The sequence below is a fragment of the Oncorhynchus keta genome, chromosome 25, assembly GCF_023373465.1.
Source record: "Oncorhynchus keta strain PuntledgeMale-10-30-2019 chromosome 25, Oket_V2, whole genome shotgun sequence".
Lineage (NCBI taxonomy): Eukaryota > Metazoa > Chordata > Actinopteri > Salmoniformes > Salmonidae > Oncorhynchus > Oncorhynchus keta.
Window position 1 is genome coordinate 48,397,269 of NC_068445.1, and position 20,169 is coordinate 48,417,437.

At 46.5% G+C, this 20,169-nt stretch overlaps 2 protein-coding genes across 3 annotated transcripts in view; both read left to right on the top strand.

The window, feature by feature from the left end:
* The window catches only part of LOC127911875 (uncharacterized), a 46,785-nt gene extending 44,254 nt beyond the window's left edge, over positions 1–2,531 (top strand). For both annotated transcript variants that reach the window (XM_052479811.1, XM_052479810.1), the window contains one exon: positions 1,016–2,531. In XM_052479811.1, coding sequence (XP_052335771.1) covers positions 1,016–1,029 — 14 coding nt within the window. In that variant the 3' untranslated portion in view covers positions 1,030–2,531. The remainder of the gene's footprint in view (positions 1–1,015) is intronic.
* A 302-nt stretch (positions 2,532–2,833) lies between these two features.
* LOC118372989 (phosphoserine aminotransferase) overlaps positions 2,834–20,169 on the top strand; it is a 41,646-nt gene continuing 24,310 nt past the window's right edge. Inside the window, 6 exon segments of the mRNA XM_052479812.1 lie at positions 2,834–3,047; positions 3,681–3,741; positions 4,115–4,184; positions 9,142–9,347; positions 14,637–14,809; positions 17,576–17,745. Coding sequence (XP_052335772.1) covers positions 2,991–3,047; positions 3,681–3,741; positions 4,115–4,184; positions 9,142–9,347; positions 14,637–14,809; positions 17,576–17,745 — 737 coding nt within the window. The 5' untranslated portion in view covers positions 2,834–2,990.

Here is a 20,169-nt window from a genome sequence, read left to right on the forward strand (position 1 = left end):
GCAACGGTTCACCTTCCAACAGGACAACGACCCTAAGCACACAGCCAAGACAGCGCAGGAGTGGCTTCTGGACAAGTCTCAATGACCGTGAGTGGCCCAGCCGGAGCACAGACCTGAACCAGATCGAACATCTCTGGAGAGACCTGAAAATAGCTGTGCAGCAACGCCAACCTGACAGAGCTTGAGAGGATCTGCAGAGAAGAATGGGAGAAACTCCCCAAATACAGGTGTGCCAAGCTTGTCATGTCACACCCAAGAAGACTGGAGGCTGTAATCGCTGCCAAAGGTGATTCAACAAACTACTGAGTAAAGAGTCTGAATACTTATGTAAATGTGATATTTAAAAAAATATTTTAAAAAATGTTAATAAAATACCAAAAGTTCTAAGCCTGTTTTTCTTGTCATTATGGGGTATTGTGATGTCATTATGGGGTATTGTGATGTCATTATGGGGTATTGTGATGTCATTATGGGGTATTGTGATGTCATTATGGGGTATTGTGCTGTCATTATGGGGTATTGTGTGTAGATTGATGAGGAAAAAACCCAATTTGAATCCATTTTAGAATAAGGCTGTGATCTAACAAAAAATGTGGATCAAGTCCAGGGGTCTGAATACTTTCACTGTATAGGTTCATGTATATAAATAAATAAATAAATGTATATATTTATTTATGCACAGGTTTATGTTCAACTTTTTTATTTGAGTAAAGTACATGTCAGATAAAATACATTTTTGTGACAGGCCTGATGGAAACATAATTATTTTTGGTTGACTTAACAAATGTCAACAAAACAAAATATACTAGACAAGGGGACAACTTTTTGTGTCTGTAAAATGTAATAAATGTTTGATCTAATAACCATCATGTCTAAATAAGTCACGCCCTGAAGTCTTCTTCACAACAATGGAACCACTCTCCTTGAAGTTCTTGCAATCTTACTGGCAGCGATATCCTTGCTTGTGAAGCCCTTTTTGTGCAAAGCAATGATAACGGAACCTGTTTCCTTGCAGGTAACCATGGGTGACAGAGGAAGAACAATGATTCCAAGCACCACCCTCCTTTTGAAGCTTCTAGTCTGTTATTCGAACTCAATCAGCATGACAGAGTGATCTCCAGCCTTGTCCTCGTCAATACTCACACCTGTGTTAACAAGATCATTTTTGTGGCAGGGCTGAAATGCAGTGGATTTTTTGGGGGGGGATCCAGTTCATTTGCATGGCAAAGGAGGACTTTGCAATTAATTGCAATTCATCTGCTCACTCTTCATAACATTCTGGAGTATATGCAAATTGACATCATGCAAACTGAGGCAGCAGACTTTGTGAAAATTAATATTTGTGTCATTCTCAAAACTTTTGGCCTCGACTGTAGGATGTAGAGTGAATTTCCTGCAAACAGTATACGTTATATTCCTTTTCTTTTAGCCATGGAAAGACTGATCTTCTTTTGGCCACAACTGGATAATGCAACTTTTTGTGTGAGAAAAAAAATCAGTTGAGTTAAATGCATCGAAACCCATTTAACTTGTATTTATTTTGTCTGTATATGGGAATGCCCCCCGCAAAATATAGTTTTATGTGCGTTATGTCATCACGAACAGTCTTTTGCCACCAGTCCATTGAATTGAAACATCTCTGGTGGGAAAATGAGCACATTTGTCACCAAAAAAATGTTTTATTGTGAGATGGCATCATTGATATTTCTCGAGCCCTGGAAATGAGTCCACTGAGCCACCCGGATGGAGTTAGCATGCCATGGATTTTACACAAACAAAACGGTTCCTTTTATGTCTATTCAAACAGACCCCATTTCAAAGAAAACAAGCGCGGTCACAGATAATATTATCCTTTTAGTAGACAAGTGCATACATTTAACATATGGGAGGGGCCCTTGGCGTTTGTACGTACTATGCTCTACCTACTGAGACACATAGGACCACATTAAGATCAACTGTGACCAATTCGTGGGCGCAGCCAACACACATTACATTACACACCTGAAGACACTTTAACAAGAGATGATAGAGAGTGTTGTTGACCCTGAGAACGGAATATACTGTTTATGTTTTCAAATAACATTCTTACAATGTTTTCTGAATGTTACTTATGTTTTCTTGTGATTTTTATGGAAATGTTTCATGTTTTGAGAACAATTGAAAGCTAATTGATGTTAATGTATAGAATATATATATATATTTCTTTTTTTTACATTCCCAGAATATTGCCAAGAACTGATATAAAAGAGAACCATACATTATATGAACGTTCTGAGAACAGAATGTACTAAAACAATGTATTAAATACAACCACATCGGAACTTGTGCAGAATGTTCTGTGCGAGTACTGAACTCCTCACAGATGAACAGTCTTATCGTTCTCTGAACTATTGGAGAACATTCCCAATATCAAACCAGCTGGACAACATTCCTAGAACATTACCGAAAATGAGAAAATTAAATTAAACGTAGCCATGTTTGATCTTTAGGAAAATTCTGTTAAAGTAATGAAATAAATAGCAACAAAAATACATGTTTGTTACGTTCCTTAAATGTGCTGAGAATAGCAAATATATCCTGCAGCATTCCCGTGAAGTTGTTGGAAGGTTTTATACAACAAAAAAATAACCATAGGACAACCAAGCTTTAAGAAACATGGTTCTCAGAAATTGATGTGATGTTCTGTGACCTGCTGGCGGGGTACTTTGCGTGCGTGTGTGCTGAACACGTTTTGGTGGCGTGATAGATAAACCAATCACAATCGCAACAAAAAAAATGATATCAACCAATGACTGCCTGAACATTCCTCCCTTGGCATGTGATATTGCCCAATAGGAAACGCTGACTGTGGGTTTGGATGCGGTCCTGCTACATGATGAACAGAGAGAGGAGCTAGAGGCGCAGTTGTGTAAACCGCATCACCGAGGATCTGATTTGGACGGAGCAGGACGCAACAGACACTTTACAGAAGGAACTCAATCACTTTAAACATGGACAAAAAACAGACCATTAACTTCGGTGCTGGACCTGCAAAACTACCACAGTCTGTAAGTCTGACTTTTTACTGTGCATTGAAACCCGAAAATGTAATGATTGTAGCCTGTAACATGAAGATAAACCGAAATGAATTGTATGGATGCTACTTTTTCCGTCATGCAATTTGCAAAAGTGCAAAGTTTAATACAAAATATTTGATACAAAATCAAGCGTTTTATTTGATGAGAGCAGGCAAGCGGTTGCATCTCTTTCGTCGTTGAAACGGCATGATACATTTATCTTTTGTAAACTGACCATTTGATGACTGTGAACAGAAACGGCGTGTTAAAACATGACGAAATATATTTTATCACGGAAGAAGAGCAGGCTGGACGGCCTTTGGTGAAACGAGGTAGTTGCATCAGCCGGGTAAACATCCATGCGGGAAATGTTCCGGTGTCTTCTCCGGTGCCAAGCGACACTAGAACGCCTCTAGACGGCGCTAGAACCACTGTCAAATCGGTCGGGCTTATCCAAAAGTTGTTGATTTATCCCGGTGCCACCGGTCTGGTTTTTTATAGACATATTCATTCAGTTCCCCGATATTTTTTACTTTTATTTTTAGAATGACCTGTATTCAAACTGAAATAATTTTATTCAAGGACTTGTAAGGGGTTTTCATTGAAGTGATGCTGTGTTTTCAGGTGCTGTTACAGGCGCAGAAAGAACTGCTCGACTATAATGGTAGCGGAGTCAGTGTCCTGGGTGAGTGTGTGTCTCTCTCAGACAGCGAGGCGCACACTGGTTGAATCAACGTTGTTTCCACCTATTTATTATAGAAATATATATATATATCACACATACAGCACCAGTCAAAAGTTTGAACACACCTACTCATTCAAGGGTTTCTCTTTATTTGTACTATTTTCTACATTGTAGAATAATAGTGAAGACATCAAAACTATGAAATAACACATATAGAATCATGTAGTAACCAAACAAGTGTTAAACAAATTAAAATATATGTTTTGAGATTCTTCAAAGTAGCCACCCTTTGCCTTGATGACAGCTTTGCACACTCTTGGCATCCTCAGGGTGTCTTAATAGCTATTTATTGTATTTGATTCTGTCCTTGCAGAGATGAGCCATCGGTCGTCAGACTTCACCAAGATCATGAACACCACAGAAAACCTGTTGCGGGAGCTACTGTGAGTATAAACACACACCATCCTACTGGTCATGAGCTTCTCTCCCTCTATCTATCCATTATGTTCTGGCTCTGCTCCTGATTTCTGTTTAAATCAGAAACGACCGTCTGGGAGACCGTGTTGGTGTCTGGGAGAACGTGTTGGGAGAACGTGTTGGTGTCTGGGAGAACGTGTTGGTGTGGTGTCTGGGAGAACGTGTTGGTGTCTGGGAGACCATGTGTTGGTGTCTGGGAGAACGTGTTGGGAGAACGTGTTGGTGTCTGGGAGAACGTGTTGGGAGAACGTGTTGGTGTCTGGGAGAACGTGTTGGGAGAACGTGTTGGTGTCTGGGAGAACGTGTTGGGAGAACGTGTTGGTGTCTGCATGTGTTGGTGTCTGGGAGAACGTGTTGGTGTCTGGGAGACCGTGTTGGTGTCTGGGAGACCGTGTTGGTGTCTGGGAGAACGTGTTGGTGTCTGGGAGAACGTGTTGGTGTCTGGGAGAACGTGTTGGTGTCTGGGAGAACGTGTTGGTGTCTGGGAGAACGTGTTGGTGTCTGGGAGAACGTGTTGGTGTCTGGGAGAACGTGTTGGTGTCTGGGAGAACGTGTTGGTGTCTGGGAGAACGTGTTGGTGTCAGGGAGACCGTGTTGGTGTCAGGGAGACCGTGTTGGTGTCTGGGAGACCGTGTTGGTGTCTGCATGTGTTGGTGTCTGGGAGACCGTGTTGGTGTCTGCATGTGTTGGTGTCTGGGAGACCGTGTTGGTGTCTGGGAGACCGTGTTGGTGTCTGGGAGACCGTGTTGGTGTCTGGGAGACCGTGTTGGTGTCAGGGAGACCGTGTTGGTGTCTGGGAGACCGTGTTGGTGTCTGGGAGACCGTGTTGGTGTCTGGGAGACCGTGTTGGTGTCAGGGAGACCGTGTTGGTGTCTGGGAGACCGTGTTGGTGTCTGGGAGACCGTGTTGGTGTCTGGGAGACCGTGTTGGTGTCAGGGAGACCGTGTTGGTGTCTGGGAGACCGTGTTGGTGTCTGGGAGACCGTGTTGGTGTCAGGGAGACCGTGTTGGTGTCTGGGAGACCGTGTTGGTGTCTGCATGTGTTGGTGTCTGGGAGACCGTGTTGGTGTCTGCATGTGTTGGTGTCTGGGAGAACGTGTTGTGAGAACGTGTTGGTGTCTGGGAGACCGTGTTGGTGTCTGCATGTGTTTTCAACTGTCTGGGACTGTTGACTGCCTTTCAGACTAGTTGTGCATTCTAGAACACCCCACATCGTTGGCTAGGCAACAGTGTATCATTCTAGAACACCCCACATCGTTGGCTAGGCAACAGTGTATCATTCTAGAACACCCCACATCGTTGGCTAGGCAACAGTGTATCATTCTAGAACACCCCACATCGTTGGCTAGGCAACAGTGTATCATTCTAGAACACCCCACATCGTTGGCTAGGCAACAGTGTATCATTCTAGAACAGTGGTTCCCAAAGTTTTTAAAGTCCCGTATTCCTTCAAACATTCAACCTCCAGCTGTACCCCCTCTAGCACCAGGGCCAGCTGTACCCCCTCTAGCACCAGGGTCAGCACACTCTCAAATGTTGTTTTTTTGCCATAATTATAAGCCTGCCACACACACACTATACGATACATTTATTAAACATAAGAATGAGTGTGAGTTTTTGTCACAACCCGGCTCGTGGGAAGTGACAAAGAGCTCTTATAGGACCAGGGCACAAATAATAATATTATAATAATCAATTATTTTTCTCTTTATTTAACCATCTTACATATAAAACCGTAAAACTGTAACAAATGGTGAATAACTCACCACAGGTTAATGAGAAGGGTGTGCTTGAAAGGATGCACATAACTCTGCAATGTTGAGTTGTATTGGAGAGAGTCTGTCTTAAATCATTTTCCACATACAGTCTGTGCCTGTATTTAGTTTTCATGCTAGTGAGGGCTGAGAATCCACTCTCACATAGGTACGTGGTTGCAAAGGGCATCAGTGTCTTAACAGTGTGATTTGCCAAGGCAGGATACTCTGAGTGCAGCCCTATCCAGACATCTGGCAGCGGCTTCTGATTAAATACATTTTCACAGAACTGCTTGTTGCAATTTGGATGAGTCTCTCTGGTTCAGATATGGGTAAGTGGACTGGAGGCAGGGCATGAAAGGGATAAAGAATCCAGTTGTTTGTGTCGTCCGTTTCAGGAAAGTACCTGCGTAATTGAGCACCCAACTCATCAGGTGCTTCGCTATATCACATTTGGCATTGTCCGTTAAGCTTGAGTCCATTTGCACACAAAAAATCATACTATGATGGAAAGACCTGTGTGTTGTCCTTGTTAATGCAGACAGAGAAGAGCTCCAACTTCTAAATCATGGCCTCAATTTTGTCCCGCACATTGAATATAGTTGCGGAGAGTCCCTGTAATCCTAGATTCAGATCATTCAGGTGAGAAAAAACATCACCCAGACAGGCCAGTCGTGTGAGAAACTCATCATCATGCAAACGGTCAGACAAGTGAAAAACATCTTTCAAACTGTCAGGCATTCCCTTGGCAGGAAGAGCCTCTCGGTGGATACTACAGTGTACCCAAGTGGCGTTGGGAGCAACTGCTTGCACATACATGCTTTACCACTCCACTAGGTCTCCCTACGTTTGACTACGAGAGAGTAACGGTTAATGTGATTGGATGAGTAACGGTTAATGTGATTGGATGTTAATTATTTGACTGGGATACCTGTATTTGACATTGTGTTGTTTTTTTCGCTGAACACCAGATGGTTTAATTTTATTTTTGGCAGAGAAATGAGGCTCCTGATACAAGAGAAAAAAACTTGACCAAATGTTTAGTCCATCTGGACAATATAAATGGACTGTTTGAACATGAAGAAAAAAATGTGAATCATATTTTGATGTGGGTCCCCCTGGGGTCCCCCAGTTTGAGAATACCTGTTCTAGAACACTCCACATTGTTGCCGAGCCAGCAGTGGTATCATTCTAGGTTGGAGGGTTTTCCACACATCGTTGTGTTTGAATAGATACATCTTTGTTTGTTTAGTGTGTTCCAGTTTTTTTGTTGTTGAAGTGATTACATTCTCTGTATTCTTCAAATGCATTGAGCTGATTTCTGACGTGCTGTTCCTTCTTATCCCGATAGTGTATTTCTGTATTGTTTTAGTGAGTCACCATAGTGAGGGCTCGGGTTTTCTGGGTCTCTGTGTTTTTGGTTGGACAGATTCCTCAAATCCTTTTTTAGGGATTTGCATTCTTATCTAGTTGAATTTTTTTTTTAATGAGATTCTCTCTCTTTTCTCCTTTCTCTCGCCCTCTCTCTGTCTCCTCTCCCTCTCTTTCTCCTCTCTCGCTCTCTCTCTTGCCCTCTCTCTTTCTCGCCCTTTCTCTCTCTTTCTCTCTCTCGCCCTCTGTCCCTCTCTTTCTCTCTTTCTCTCTTTCTCTCTCTCTCTCTTTCTCTTTCTCTTTCTCTTTCTCTTCTCTTTCTCTCTCTCTCTTCTCTCTCTCTTTCTTCTCTCTTTCTTCTCTCTCTCTCTCTTCTCTCCTCTCTTTCTCTCTTCTCTCTTTCTCTTCTCTTTCTCTCTCTCTCTCTCTTCTCTCTCTCTTTCTTCTCTCTTTCTTCTCTTTCTCTCTCTCTTCTCTCCTCTCTTCTCTCTCTCTTCTCTCTTCTCTTTCTTCTCTCTCCTCTCTTCTCTCTTTCTTCTCTCTTCTCTCTCCTCTCTTTCTTCTCTCTTCTCTTTCTCCTCTCTCTTTCTCCTCTCTCTCGCCTTCTCTTTCTCCTCTCTCTCTTTCTCTCTCTCTTTCTCTCTCTCTTTCTCTCTCTTCTCTTTCTCTCTCTCTCTTTCTCTCTCTTCTCTTTCTCTCTCCTCTTTCTCTCTCTCTTTCTCCTCTCTCGCTCTCTCTCTTGCCCTCTCTCTTTCTCGCCCTTTCTCTCTCTTTCTCTCTCTCTCTGTCTCCTCTCCCTCTCTTTCTCCTCTCTCGCTCTCTCTCTTGCCCTCTCTCTTTCTCGCCCTTTCTCTCTCTTTCTCTCTCTCTCTGTCTCCTCTTTCTCCTCTCTCTTTCTCTCTCTCTCTCTCTCTTTCTCTCTCTCTCTCTCTCTTTCTCTTCTCTCTCTCTCTTTCTCTTCTCTCTCTCTCTTTCTCTTTCTCTTCTCTCTCTCTTCTCTCTCTCTTTCTTCTCTCTTTCTCCTCTCTCTTCTCTCTTCTCTCCTCTCTTTCTCTCTCTCTCTTCTCTCTTTCTCCTCTCTCTTCTCTCCTCTCTTTCTCTCTCTCTCTCCTCTCTTTCTCTCTCTCTCTCCTCTCTTTCTCTCTCTCTCTCCTCTCTTTCTCCTCTCTCTCTCTTTCTCCTCTCTCTCTCTTTCTCCTCTCTCTCTCTTTCTCCTCTCTCTCTCTTCTCTCTCTCTCTTCTCTCTCTCTCTCTCTCTTCTCTCTTTCTCTCCTCTCTTCTCTCTTCTCTCCTCTCTTCTCTCTTCTCTTTCTTCTCTCTCTTCTCTCTCTCCTCTCTTTTCTCCTCTCTCTCTTTCTCTCTCTCTTTCTCTCTCTCTTTCTCTCTCTTCTCTTTCTCTCTCTTCTCTCTTTCTCTCTCTTTCTCTCTCTCTTTCTCTCTCTTTCTCTTTCTCTTTCTCTCTCTTTCTCTTTCTCTCTCTTTCTCTTTCTCTTTCTCTCTCTTCTCTTTCTCTCTCTTCTCTTTCTCTCTCTTCTCTTTCTCTTTCTCTCTCTTCTCTTTCTCTCTCTCTCTTTCTTCTCTCTCTCCTCTTTCTCTCTCTTCTCTTTCTCTCTCTCTCTCTTCTCTTTCTCTCTCTTCTCTCTCTCGCCCTCTCTTTCTCTCTCTCTCTCTCTTTCTTCTCTTTCTTCTCTTTCTCTCTTCTCTCTCTCTCTCTTTCTCTCTCTTTCTCCTCTCTTTCTCCTCTCTCTTTCTCCTCTCTCTCTCTCTCTCTCTCTCTCTCTCTCTCTCTCTCTCTCCAGGAGTATCCCAGCCAACTACAAAGTCATGTTCTTCCAGGGGGGCGGGACGGGCCAGTTTAGTGCCGTCCCCCTCAATCTGATTGGTCTAAAGGAGGACAGGTGTGCTGATTACCTAGTGACGGGCACCTGGTCGTCCAATGCTGCCAAGGAAGCTGAGAAATACGGCAAGGTCAACGTGGTTCACCCCAAACTGGACACCTACACCAGTAAGGGGGGGTTGGGTGTGTGTGTGTGTGTGGCGCCAGTTGTTGCCCATGAGTGATAACAGGAGACACAGTGTTCCGTGTTAACAGTTTAACGTAGCAGAATGACTCCTCATGTCTCCTGTTGACACTATCTATCTGCCTCACACCATTAACCCACACTAACAACATGTGACTTATAACCACACTAACATGTGACTGATAACCACACTAACAACATGTGACTGATTCCCACACTAAGGCCTGACAAAATTGATTAACTTTTCTTTTAGAAAAGTGAGTCGAGCGAGTCATTTTATTTTTTTATAATAATCAATAATTTAAAAAAATATGTCGAAAAGCAACATTTGTGTTTGAGAGAAAGTGTTCCAAGAGCAACTGAAAGGGTTTTCTACAGTATTTTAGAAACTTTTCTGGTGCAGTGGATAATTACACTAATGCATGGTGTCCAAGCTATAAAACTCAATCTGATACTCACCTGGCTGTTCTAGAGCGTTACACCAAATACAATGGAGCTTGTCATTCTCTGAGAGACTGTCTGGCATGCAGGCTATGTTTCTACGTGGTTGGGCAGGCTATGTTTCTACGTGGTTGGGCAGGCTATGTTTCTACGTGGTTGGGCAGGCTATGTTTCTACATGGTTGGGCAGGCTATGTTTCTACATGGTTGGGCAGGCTATGTTTCTACGTGGTTGGGCATCAGTTCAGGGCAGGCTATGTTTCTACGTGGTTGGGCATCAGTTCAGGGCAGGCTATGTTTCTACATGGTTGGGCAGGCTATGTTTCTACGTGGTTGGGCATCAGTTCAGGGCAGGCTATGTTTCTACGTGGTTGGGCAGGCTATGTGTTTGGACTGCATAGTTGTCTGCATTGTTATCTTCACACTCATCAGTGTAGAATGAGCAGGTTTTGACAATGTCCTCATACATAGCTAGACTTTATCCCGGTCAGTCTCAGACTGGGTAGCCCGTGTGTCCTCATCCAAAACCTTATCCTGATCACTCAGACTAGCCCAGTTAGCAATGAGCACTCGGGAGGCCGGCATCCCTCCAGAGTGATCGAGCGGCAAATTTTTCCACACCGATCTTGACAAACCATTTCTGTATGGACCTCGCTTTGTGCACGGGCGCATTGTCATGTTGAAACAGGAAAGGGCCTTCCCCAAACTTTTGCCACCAAGTTGTAATCACAGAATTGTCTAGAATTTAATTGTATGCTGTAGCGTTAAGATTTCCCTTCACTGGAATTAAGGCGCCTGAACCAGGAAAAACAGCCCCAGACCATTATTCATCCTCCACCAAACTTTACAGTTGGAACTATGCATTCGGCCAGGTAGCATTCTCTTGGCATCCGCCAAACACAGATTTGTCCGTTGGACTGCCAGATGGTGAAGCGTGATGCATTACTCCAGAGAATGCGTTTCCACTGCTCCAGAGTCCAATGGCGGTGAGCTTTACACCACTCCATCTGACGCTTGACATTGCGCATGGTGATCTTATGCTTGTGTGCGGCTGTTCGGCCATAGAAATCCATTTCATGAAGCTCCCAGAGAACAGTTATTGTGCTCACGTTGCTTCCAGAGGCAGTTTAGAACACTGTTGTGAGTGTTGCAACTGAGGACAGACAATTTTTTAAAGTTCTTCAGCTCTCGGGGCTCCCATTCTGTGAGCTTGTGTGGCCTACCACTTTGCGGCTGCGCCGTTGTTGCTCCTAGACATTTCCTATGACGGTGCCAGGTTGAAAGTCACCGAGCTCTTCAGTAAGGCCATTCTACTGCCAGTGTTTGTCTATGGAGATTGCATGGCTCTGCTCGGGTTTTATACACCTGTCAGCAACGGATGTGGCTGAAATAGCCGAATTCACTAACTTGAAGGGATGTCCACATACTTTTGGCCATGTAGTTTAGTAATTAACGTAACATAGTAAAGAAATCAAATGAGTGACGTTGTAAATAAACAACCTATAGGCATATAGCAGGGGTCTCCAACCTTTTCTAGCATGAAAAATGTAACTATATATGCAAGCTATATTTGATATTTTCCCAAATTGTCAGTTTTGTACTCGATTACAATTGTTCATAGATTAAATTGGATATTCTGAGTCCATGTCAATGCTTAAATCACATCAGAATATATTTTGTGGGTCAGAAAGGAAATTAATCAATGAAGGAATGTGCTGTTAATTTCATGTGTGGTTAAGCCAATAGTAACTAACCAGGGATAACGGGATTTAACTGGGATCTTTCAGGTCGAATGCTTGTTATACAGTATTTGTTCATGACGGTTTAGGTCTTGTTGTGGCTTGTAAGGCTCTGATTGTCCAAAAGGGTTCCAACAAGACTTCTACTGTTTGTCTCTGCAGTCATCCATCCGGTGCCTTGTCGTGTCGTCCTGAACAGAACTGCAGAGTTGATTTTCCTTCCATTCACTCTGGAAGATGCTTCTTTGAAGATGGGCTAGTCAGCCGTGTGGTTCCCAGTGGGGTGATGATGGTTCCCAGTAGGGTGATGATGGTTCCCAGTGGGGTGATGATGGTTCCCAGTAGGGTGATGATGGTTCCCAGTAGGGTGATGATGGTTCCCAGTAGGGTGATGATGGTTCCCAGTAGGGTGATGATGGTTCCCAGTGGGGTGATGCTGGTTCCCAGTGGGGTGATGATGGTTCCCAGTGGGGTGATGATGGTTCCCAGTGGGGTGATGATGGTTCCCAGTGGGGTGATGATGGTTCCCAGTGGGGTGATGATGGTTCCCAGTGGGGTGATGATGGTTCCCAGTGGGGTGATGATGGTTCCCAGTGGGGTGATGATGGTTCCCAGTGGGGTGATGATGGTTCCCAGTGGGGTGATGATGGTTCCCAGTGGGGTGATGATGGTTCCCAGTGGGGTGATGATGGTTCCCAGTAGGGTGATGATGGTTCCCAGTGGGGTGATGATGGTTCCCAGTGGGGTGATGATGGTTCCCAGTGGGGTGATGATGGTTCCCAGTGGGGTGATGATGGTTCCCAGTGGGGTGATGATGGTTCCCAGTGGGGTGATGATGGTTCCCAGTGGGGTGATGATGGTTCCCAGTGGGGTGATGATGGTTCCCAGTGGGGTGATGATGGTTCCCAGTGGGGTGATGATGGTTCCCAGTGGGGTGATGATGGTTCCCAGTGGGGTGATGATGGTTCCCAGTGGGGTGATGCTGGTTCCCAGTGGGGTGATGCTGGTTCCCAGTGGGGTGATGCTTGTTCCCAGTGGGGTGATGCTGGTTCCCAGTGGGGTGATGCTGGTTCCCAGTGGGGTGATGATGGTTCCCAGTGGGGTGATGATGGTTCCCAGTGGGGTGATGATGGTTCCCAGTGGGGTGATGATGGTTCCCAGTGGGGTGATGATGGTTCCCAGTGGGGTGATGATGGTTCCCAGTGGGGTGATGATGGTTCCCAGTGGGGTGATGATGGTTCCCAGTGGGGTGATGATGGTTCCCAGTAGGGTGATGATGGTTCCCAGTGGGGTGATGATGGTTCCCAGTGGGGTGATGATGGTTCCCAGTAGGGTGATGATGGTTCCCAGTAGGGTGATGATGGTTCCCAGTAGGGTGATGATGGTTCCCAGTGGGGTGATGATGGTTCCCAGTGGGGTGATGATGGTTCCCAGTGGGGTGATGATGGTTCCCAGTGGGGTGATGATGGTTCCCAGTGGGGTGATGATGGTTCCCAGTGGGGTGATGATGGTTCCCAGTGGGGTGATGATGGTTCCCAGTGGGGTGATGATGGTTCCCAGTGGGGTGATGATGGTTCCCAGTGGGGTGATGATGGTTCCCAGTGGGGTGATGATGGTTCCCAGTGGGGTGATGATGGTTCCCAGTGGGGTGATGATGGTTCCCAGTGGGGTGATGATGGTTCCCAGTGGGGTGATGATGGTTCCCAGTAGGGTGATGATGGTTCCCAGTGGGGTGATGATGGTTCCCAGTAGGGTGATGATGGTTCCCAGTGGGGTGATGATGGTTCCCAGTGGGGTGATGATGGTTCCCAGTGGGGTGATGATGGTTCCCAGTGGGGTGATGATGGTTCCCAGTAGGGTGATGATGGTTCCCAGTGGGGTGATGAGAGCAGTGTAATATGATGGTCCCACATAATTTCGCTTTCTAGATATACTTTACTGAGGACAGCTAATCAGCCGTACCAGTGATTGTCCGGGAGGTGAGTTTATCGTCTCCACCTCGTGTTGAGATTCAAAGTTAAAACCACTTTAAATGTGCAGCTGCAGCGTCATGCTTTTCTGGTCTGCTATGTTCATTTCTTAATTCATCATTTATACAGTTTGTTTGAAAGGAGCAGTTCCGTCAGGCTGACACGCTCTCTGACCTCACTCGGAGTCGTGACTTGTCACTTGTACAAAGTTATGTAAAACAATTATCTTATTGTTTCTCAAATCACATCCCTCTCTTAACAAAAACACTTTCATAATTTTTCATATTACATGTACAACGTATGGAAACTTGGTACATGTAATGGGTATACTTTCCAAGTTACAGTATTTCCTTTGTTATATTTTTTAATGACATCACAAAATAATAAAATGACATTAGTGTTCTATAGATCGCCTCTGACCATTCCCCACGGTCTACGTTAGAAATATTGTTCCAGTCGTTGCTTTTGAGAGTGTTAGAGTTTCGGCGGGAAAAAGTATCTTGGAAACAAATTACATTCCTTAGGTGAATATTGGAGAGGGAGACCTGAAAGCCCCCCCCTTGATTTACGACAGGACGTGAGTTGTTAATCACCACTAGTGATTGAAGTTATTCACCTGATCTGACCTATTTAGATTCTCGTGGTCAGTCATTGACAAATGATTCTGACCGTGTGGTCTAATGATTCTGACTGTGTGGTCTAATGATTCTGACCGTGTGGTCTAATGATTCTGACTGTGTGGTCTAATGATTCTGACTGTGTGGTCTAATGATTCTGACTGTGTGGTCTAATGATTCTGACTGTGTGGTCTAATGATTCTGACTGTGTGGTCTAATGATTCTGACTGTGTGGTCTAATGATTCTGACTGTGTGGTCTAATGATTCTGACTGTGTGGTCTAATGATTCTGACTGTGTGGTCTAATGATTCTGACTGTGTGGTCTAATGATTCTGACTGTGTGGTCTAATGATTCTGACTGTGTGGTCTAATGATTCTGACTGTGTGGTCTAATGATTCTGACCGTGTGGTCTAATGATTCTGACCGTGTGGTCTAATGATTCTGACCGTGTGGTCTAATGATTCTGACCGTGTGGTCTAATGATTCTGACTGTGTGGTCCTCCAGAGATCCCTGACCCCAGCAGTTGGTCGTTGACCCCTGGATCGTCCTACGTGTATTACTGCTGCAACGAGACGGTGCACGGCGTGGAGTACAACTTCATCCCCGAAACCCATGGAGCCGTCCTGGTCTCTGACATGTCATCTAACTTCCTGTCCCGACCCGTCGACGTTTCCAAGGTAAGGTTGAGCATCTTACTTGGTTCCCACGACACAACCACGCTGCAAAGTCAAAATCGGCTACATCATTTAATTTTTTACATTTATTTAACTAGGCAAGTCCCTTTAAGAACAAATTCTTCTTTACAATGACGGCCTAGGAACAGTGGGTTAACTGGCCTAGGAACAGTGGGTTAACTGGCCTAGGAACAGTGGGTTAACTGGCCTAGGAACAGTGGGTTAACTGGCCTAGGAACAGTGGGTTAACTGGCCTAGGAACAGTGGGTTAACTGGCCTAGGAACAGTGGGTTAACTGGCCTAGGAACAGTGGGTTAACTGGCCTAGGAACAGTGGGTTAACTGGCCTAGGAACAGTGGGTTAACTGGCCTAGGAACAGTGGGTTAACTGGCCTAGGAACAGTGGGTTAACTGGCCTAGGAACAGTGGGTTAACTGGCCTAGGAACAGTGGGTTAACTGGCCTAGGAACAGTGGGTTAACTGCCTTGTTCAGGAGAACAGTGGGTTAACTGGCCTAGGAACAGTGGGTTAACTGGCCTAGGAACAGTGGGTTAACTGGCCTAGGAACAGTGGGTTAACTGGCCTGGGAACAGTGGGTTAACTGGCCTGGGAACAGTGGGTTAACTGGCCTGGGAACAGTGGGTTAACTGGCCTGGGAACAGTGGGTTAACTGGCCTGGGAACAGTGGGTTAACTGGCCTGGGAACAGTGGGTTAACTGGCCTGGGAACAGTGGGTTAACTGGCCTAGGAACAGTGGGTTAACTGGCCTAGGAACAGTGGGTTAACTGGCCTAGGAACAGTGGGTTAACTGGCCTAGGAACAGTGGGTTAACTGGCCTAGGAACAGTGGGTTAACTGGCCTAGGAACAGTGGGTTAACTGGCCTAGGAACAGTGGGTTAACTGGCCTAGGAACAGTGGGTTAACTGCCTTGTTCAGGGGAACAGTGGTCTACAGTGGTTAACTGCCTTGTTCAGGGGAACAGTGGGTTAACTGCCTTGTTCAGGGGAACAGTGGGTTAACTGCCTTGTTCAGGAGAACAGTGGGTTAACTGCCTTGTTCAGGAGAACAGTGGGTTAACTGCCTTGTTCAGGAGAACAGTGGGTTAACTGCCTTGTTCAGGAGAACAGTGGGTTAACTGCCTTGTTCAGGAGAACAGTGGGTTAACTGCCTTGTTCAGAGGAACAGTGGGTTAACTGCCTTGTTCAGAGGAACAGTGGGTTAACTGCCTTGTTCAGAGGAACAGTGGGTTAACTGCCTTGTTCAGGGAACAGTGGGTTAACTGGCCTAGGAACAGTGGGTTAACTGCCTTGTTCAGGGAACAGTGGGTTAACTGCCTTGTTCAGGGGAACAGAACACTGGTCTAGGAACAGTGGGTTAACTGGTCTAGGAACAGTGGGTTAACTGGTCTAGGAACAGTGGGTTAACTGGTCTAGGAACAGTGGGTTAACTGGTCTAGGAACAGTGGGTTAACTGGTCTAGGAACAGTGGGTTAACTGGTCTAGGAACAGTGGGTTAACTGCCTGTTCAGGGGAACAGTGGGTTAACTGGTCTAGGAACAGTGGGTTAACTGGTCTAGGAACAGTGGGTTAACTGCCTGTTCAGGGGAACAGTGGGTTAACTGGTCTAGGAACAGTGGGTTAACTGGTCTAGGAACAGTGGGTTAACTGGTCTAGGAACAGTGGGTTAACTGGCCTAGGAACAGTGGGTTAACTGGTCTAGGAACAGTGGGTTAACTGGCCTAGGAACAGTGGGTTAACTGGCCTAGGAACAGTGGGTTAACTGGCCTAGGAACAGTGGGTTAACTGGTCTAGGAACAGTGGGTTAACTGGTCTAGGAACAGTGGGTTAACTGGTCTAGGAACAGTGGGTTAACTGGTCTAGGAACAGTGGGTTAACTGCCTGTTCAGGGGAACAGTGGGTTAACTGGTCTAGGAACAGTGGGTTAACTGGTCTAGGAACAGTGGGTTAACTGCCTGTTCAGGGGAACAGTGGGTTAACTGGTCTAGGAACAGTGGGTTAACTGGTCTAGGAACAGTGGGTTAACTGGTCTAGGAACAGTGGGTTAACTGGTCTAGGAACAGTGGGTTAACTGGTCTAGGAACAGTGGGTTAACTGGTCTAGGAACAGTGGGTTAACTGGTCTAGGAACAGTGGGTTAACTGGCCTAGGAACAGTGGGTTAACTGGCCTAGGAACAGTGGGTTAACTGGTCTAGGAACAGTGGGTTAACTGCCTGTTCAGGGGAACAGTGGGTTAACTGGTCTAGGAACAGTGGGTTAACTGGTCTAGGAACAGTGGGTTAACTGCCTGTTCAGGGGAACAGTGGGTTAACTGGCCTAGGAACAGTGGGTTAACTGGTCTAGGAACAGTGGGTTAACTGGTCTAGGAACAGTGGGTTAACTGCCTGTTCAGGGGAACAGTGGGTTAACTGGTCTAGGAACAGTGGGTTAACTGCCTGTTCAGGGGAACAGTGGGTTAACTGGCCTAGGAACAGTGGGTTAACTGGCCTAGGAACAGTGGGTTAACTGGCCTAGGAACAGTGGGTTAACTGCCTTGTTCAGGGGCAGAACGACATATTTACATCATTAAAATGCATGGGAATGAGATTTGAGGTGCTGATTTGAGGTTATGGTTATGCAGCATAATGTACGGTAAAGGAAAGCCTACCAACTACTGCATGTTATTTCACCCTACAGAAATGACCTAAAACATTTAAAGGACAATAACCCAGTCATAACTTCCTGTGTGTTGGTGTTTATTGTGTTATTAATAGTTTGGGCTGATCTTCGCTGGGGCTCAGAAGAACGTGGGCTGCGCTGGTGTTGCTGTGGTGATCGTGAGAGAGGATCTCATTGACCACGCCCTGAAGGAGTGTCCCATTGTCCTTAACTACCAAGTGCAGGCTCAGAACAACTCCCTGTACAACACACCAGCCTGCTTCAGGTAACACACACCAGCCTGCTTCAGGTAACACACACCAGCCTGCTTCAGGTAACACACACACCAGCCTGCTTCAGGTAACACACACCAGCCTGCTTCAGGTAACACACACCAGCCTGCTTCAGGTAACACACACCAGCCTGCTTCAGGTAACACACACACCAGCCTGCTTCAGGTAACACACACACCAGCCTGCTTCAGGTAACACACACACCAGCCTGCTTCAGGTAACACACACACCAGCCTGCTTCAGGTAACACACACACCAGCCTGCTTCAGGTAACACACACACCAGCCTGCTTCAGGTAACACACACACCAGCCTGCTTCAGGTAACACACACACCAGCCTGCTTCAGGTAACACACACACCAGCCTGCTTCAGGTAACACACACCAGCCTGCTTCAGGTAACACACACACCAGCCTGCTTCAGGTAACACACACACCAGCCTGCTTCAGGTAACACACACACCAGCCTGCTTCAGGTAACACACACACCAGCCTGCTTCAGGTAACACCCTCACCAGCCTGCTTCAGGTAACACCCTCACCAGCCTGCTTCAGGTAACACCTCACCAGCCTGCTTCAGGTAACACCCTCACCAGCCTGCTTCAGGTAACACCCTCACCAGCCTGCTTCAGGTAACACCCTCACCAGCCTGCTTCAGGTAACACCCTCACCAGCCTGCTTCAGGTAACACACACACCAGCCTGCTTCAGGTAACACACACACCAGCCTGCTTCAGGTAACACACACACCAGCCTGCTTCAGGTAACACACACACCAGCCTGCTTCAGGTAACACACACACCAGCCTGCTTCAGGTAACACACACACCAGCCTGCTTCAGGTAACACACACACCAGCCTGCTTCAGGTAACACACACCAGCCTGCTTCAGGTAACACCCACACCAGCCTGCTTCAGGTAACACCCACACCAGCCTGCTTCAGGTAACACCCACACCAGCCTGCTTCAGGTAACACCCACACCAGCCTGCTTCAGGTAACACCCACACCAGCCTGCTTCAGGTAACACACACCAGCCTGCTTCAGGTAACACACACGCAGCCTGTTTCAGGTAACACACACCAGCCAGCCTGTTTTCAGGTAACACACACACCAGCCTGTTTCAGGTAACACACACCAGCCTGCTTCAGGTAACACACACCAGCCTGCTTCAGGTAACACACACACAAGCCTGCTTCAGGTAACACACACACCAGCCTGCTTCAGGTAACACACACACCAGCCTGCTTCAGGTAACACACACCAGCCTGCTTCAGGTAACACACACACCAGCCTGCTTCAGGTAACACACACACCAGCCTGCTTCAGGTAACACACACACCAGCCTGCTTCAGGTAACACACACACCAGCCTGCTTCAGGTAACACACACACCAGCCTGCTTCAGGTAACACACACACAGCCTGCTTCAGGTAACACACACCAGCCTGTTTCAGGTATGGGTGTGCAGGCTTCTGGACCCCACCCTTCACTGCCATATAGTGGACCCCACCCTTCACTGCCATATAGTGGACCCCACCCTTCACTGCCATATAGTGGACCCCACCCTTCACTGCCATATAGTGGACCCTTCACTGCCATATAGTGGACCCATATAGTGGACCCCACCCTTCACTGCCATATAGTGGACCCATATAGTGGACCCCACACTTCACTGCCATATAGTGGACCCCACACTTCACTGCCATATAGTGGACCCCACCCTTCACTGCCATATAGTGGACCCCACCCTTCACTGCCATATAGTGGACCCTTCACTGCCATATAGTGGACCCATATAGTGGACCCCACCCTTCACTGCCATATAGTGGACCCCACACTTCACTGCCATATAGTGGACCCATATAGTGGACCCCACACTTCACTGCCATATAGTGGACCCCACCCTTCACTGCCATATAGTGGACCCATATAGTGGACCCCACCCTTCACTGCCATATAGTGGACCCCACCCTTCACTGCCATATAGTGGACCCATATAGTGGACCCCACCCTTCACTGCCATATAGTGGACCCATATAGTGGACCCCACCCTTCACTGCCATATAGTGGACCCTTCACTGCCATATAGTGGACCCCACCCTTCACTGCCATATAGTGGACCCCACCCTTCACTGCCATATAGTGGACCCCACACTGCCATATAGTGGACCCCACACTGCCATATAGTGGACCCCACACTGCCATATAGTGGACCCCACACTGCCATATAGTGGACCCCACACTGCCATATAGTGGACCCCACACTGCCATATAGTGGACCCCACACTGCCATATAGTGGACCCCACACTGCCGTATAGTGGACCCCACACTGCCGTATAGTGGACCCCACACTGCCGTATAGTGGACCCCACACTGCCATATAGTGGACCCTTCACTGCCATATAGTGGACCCATATAG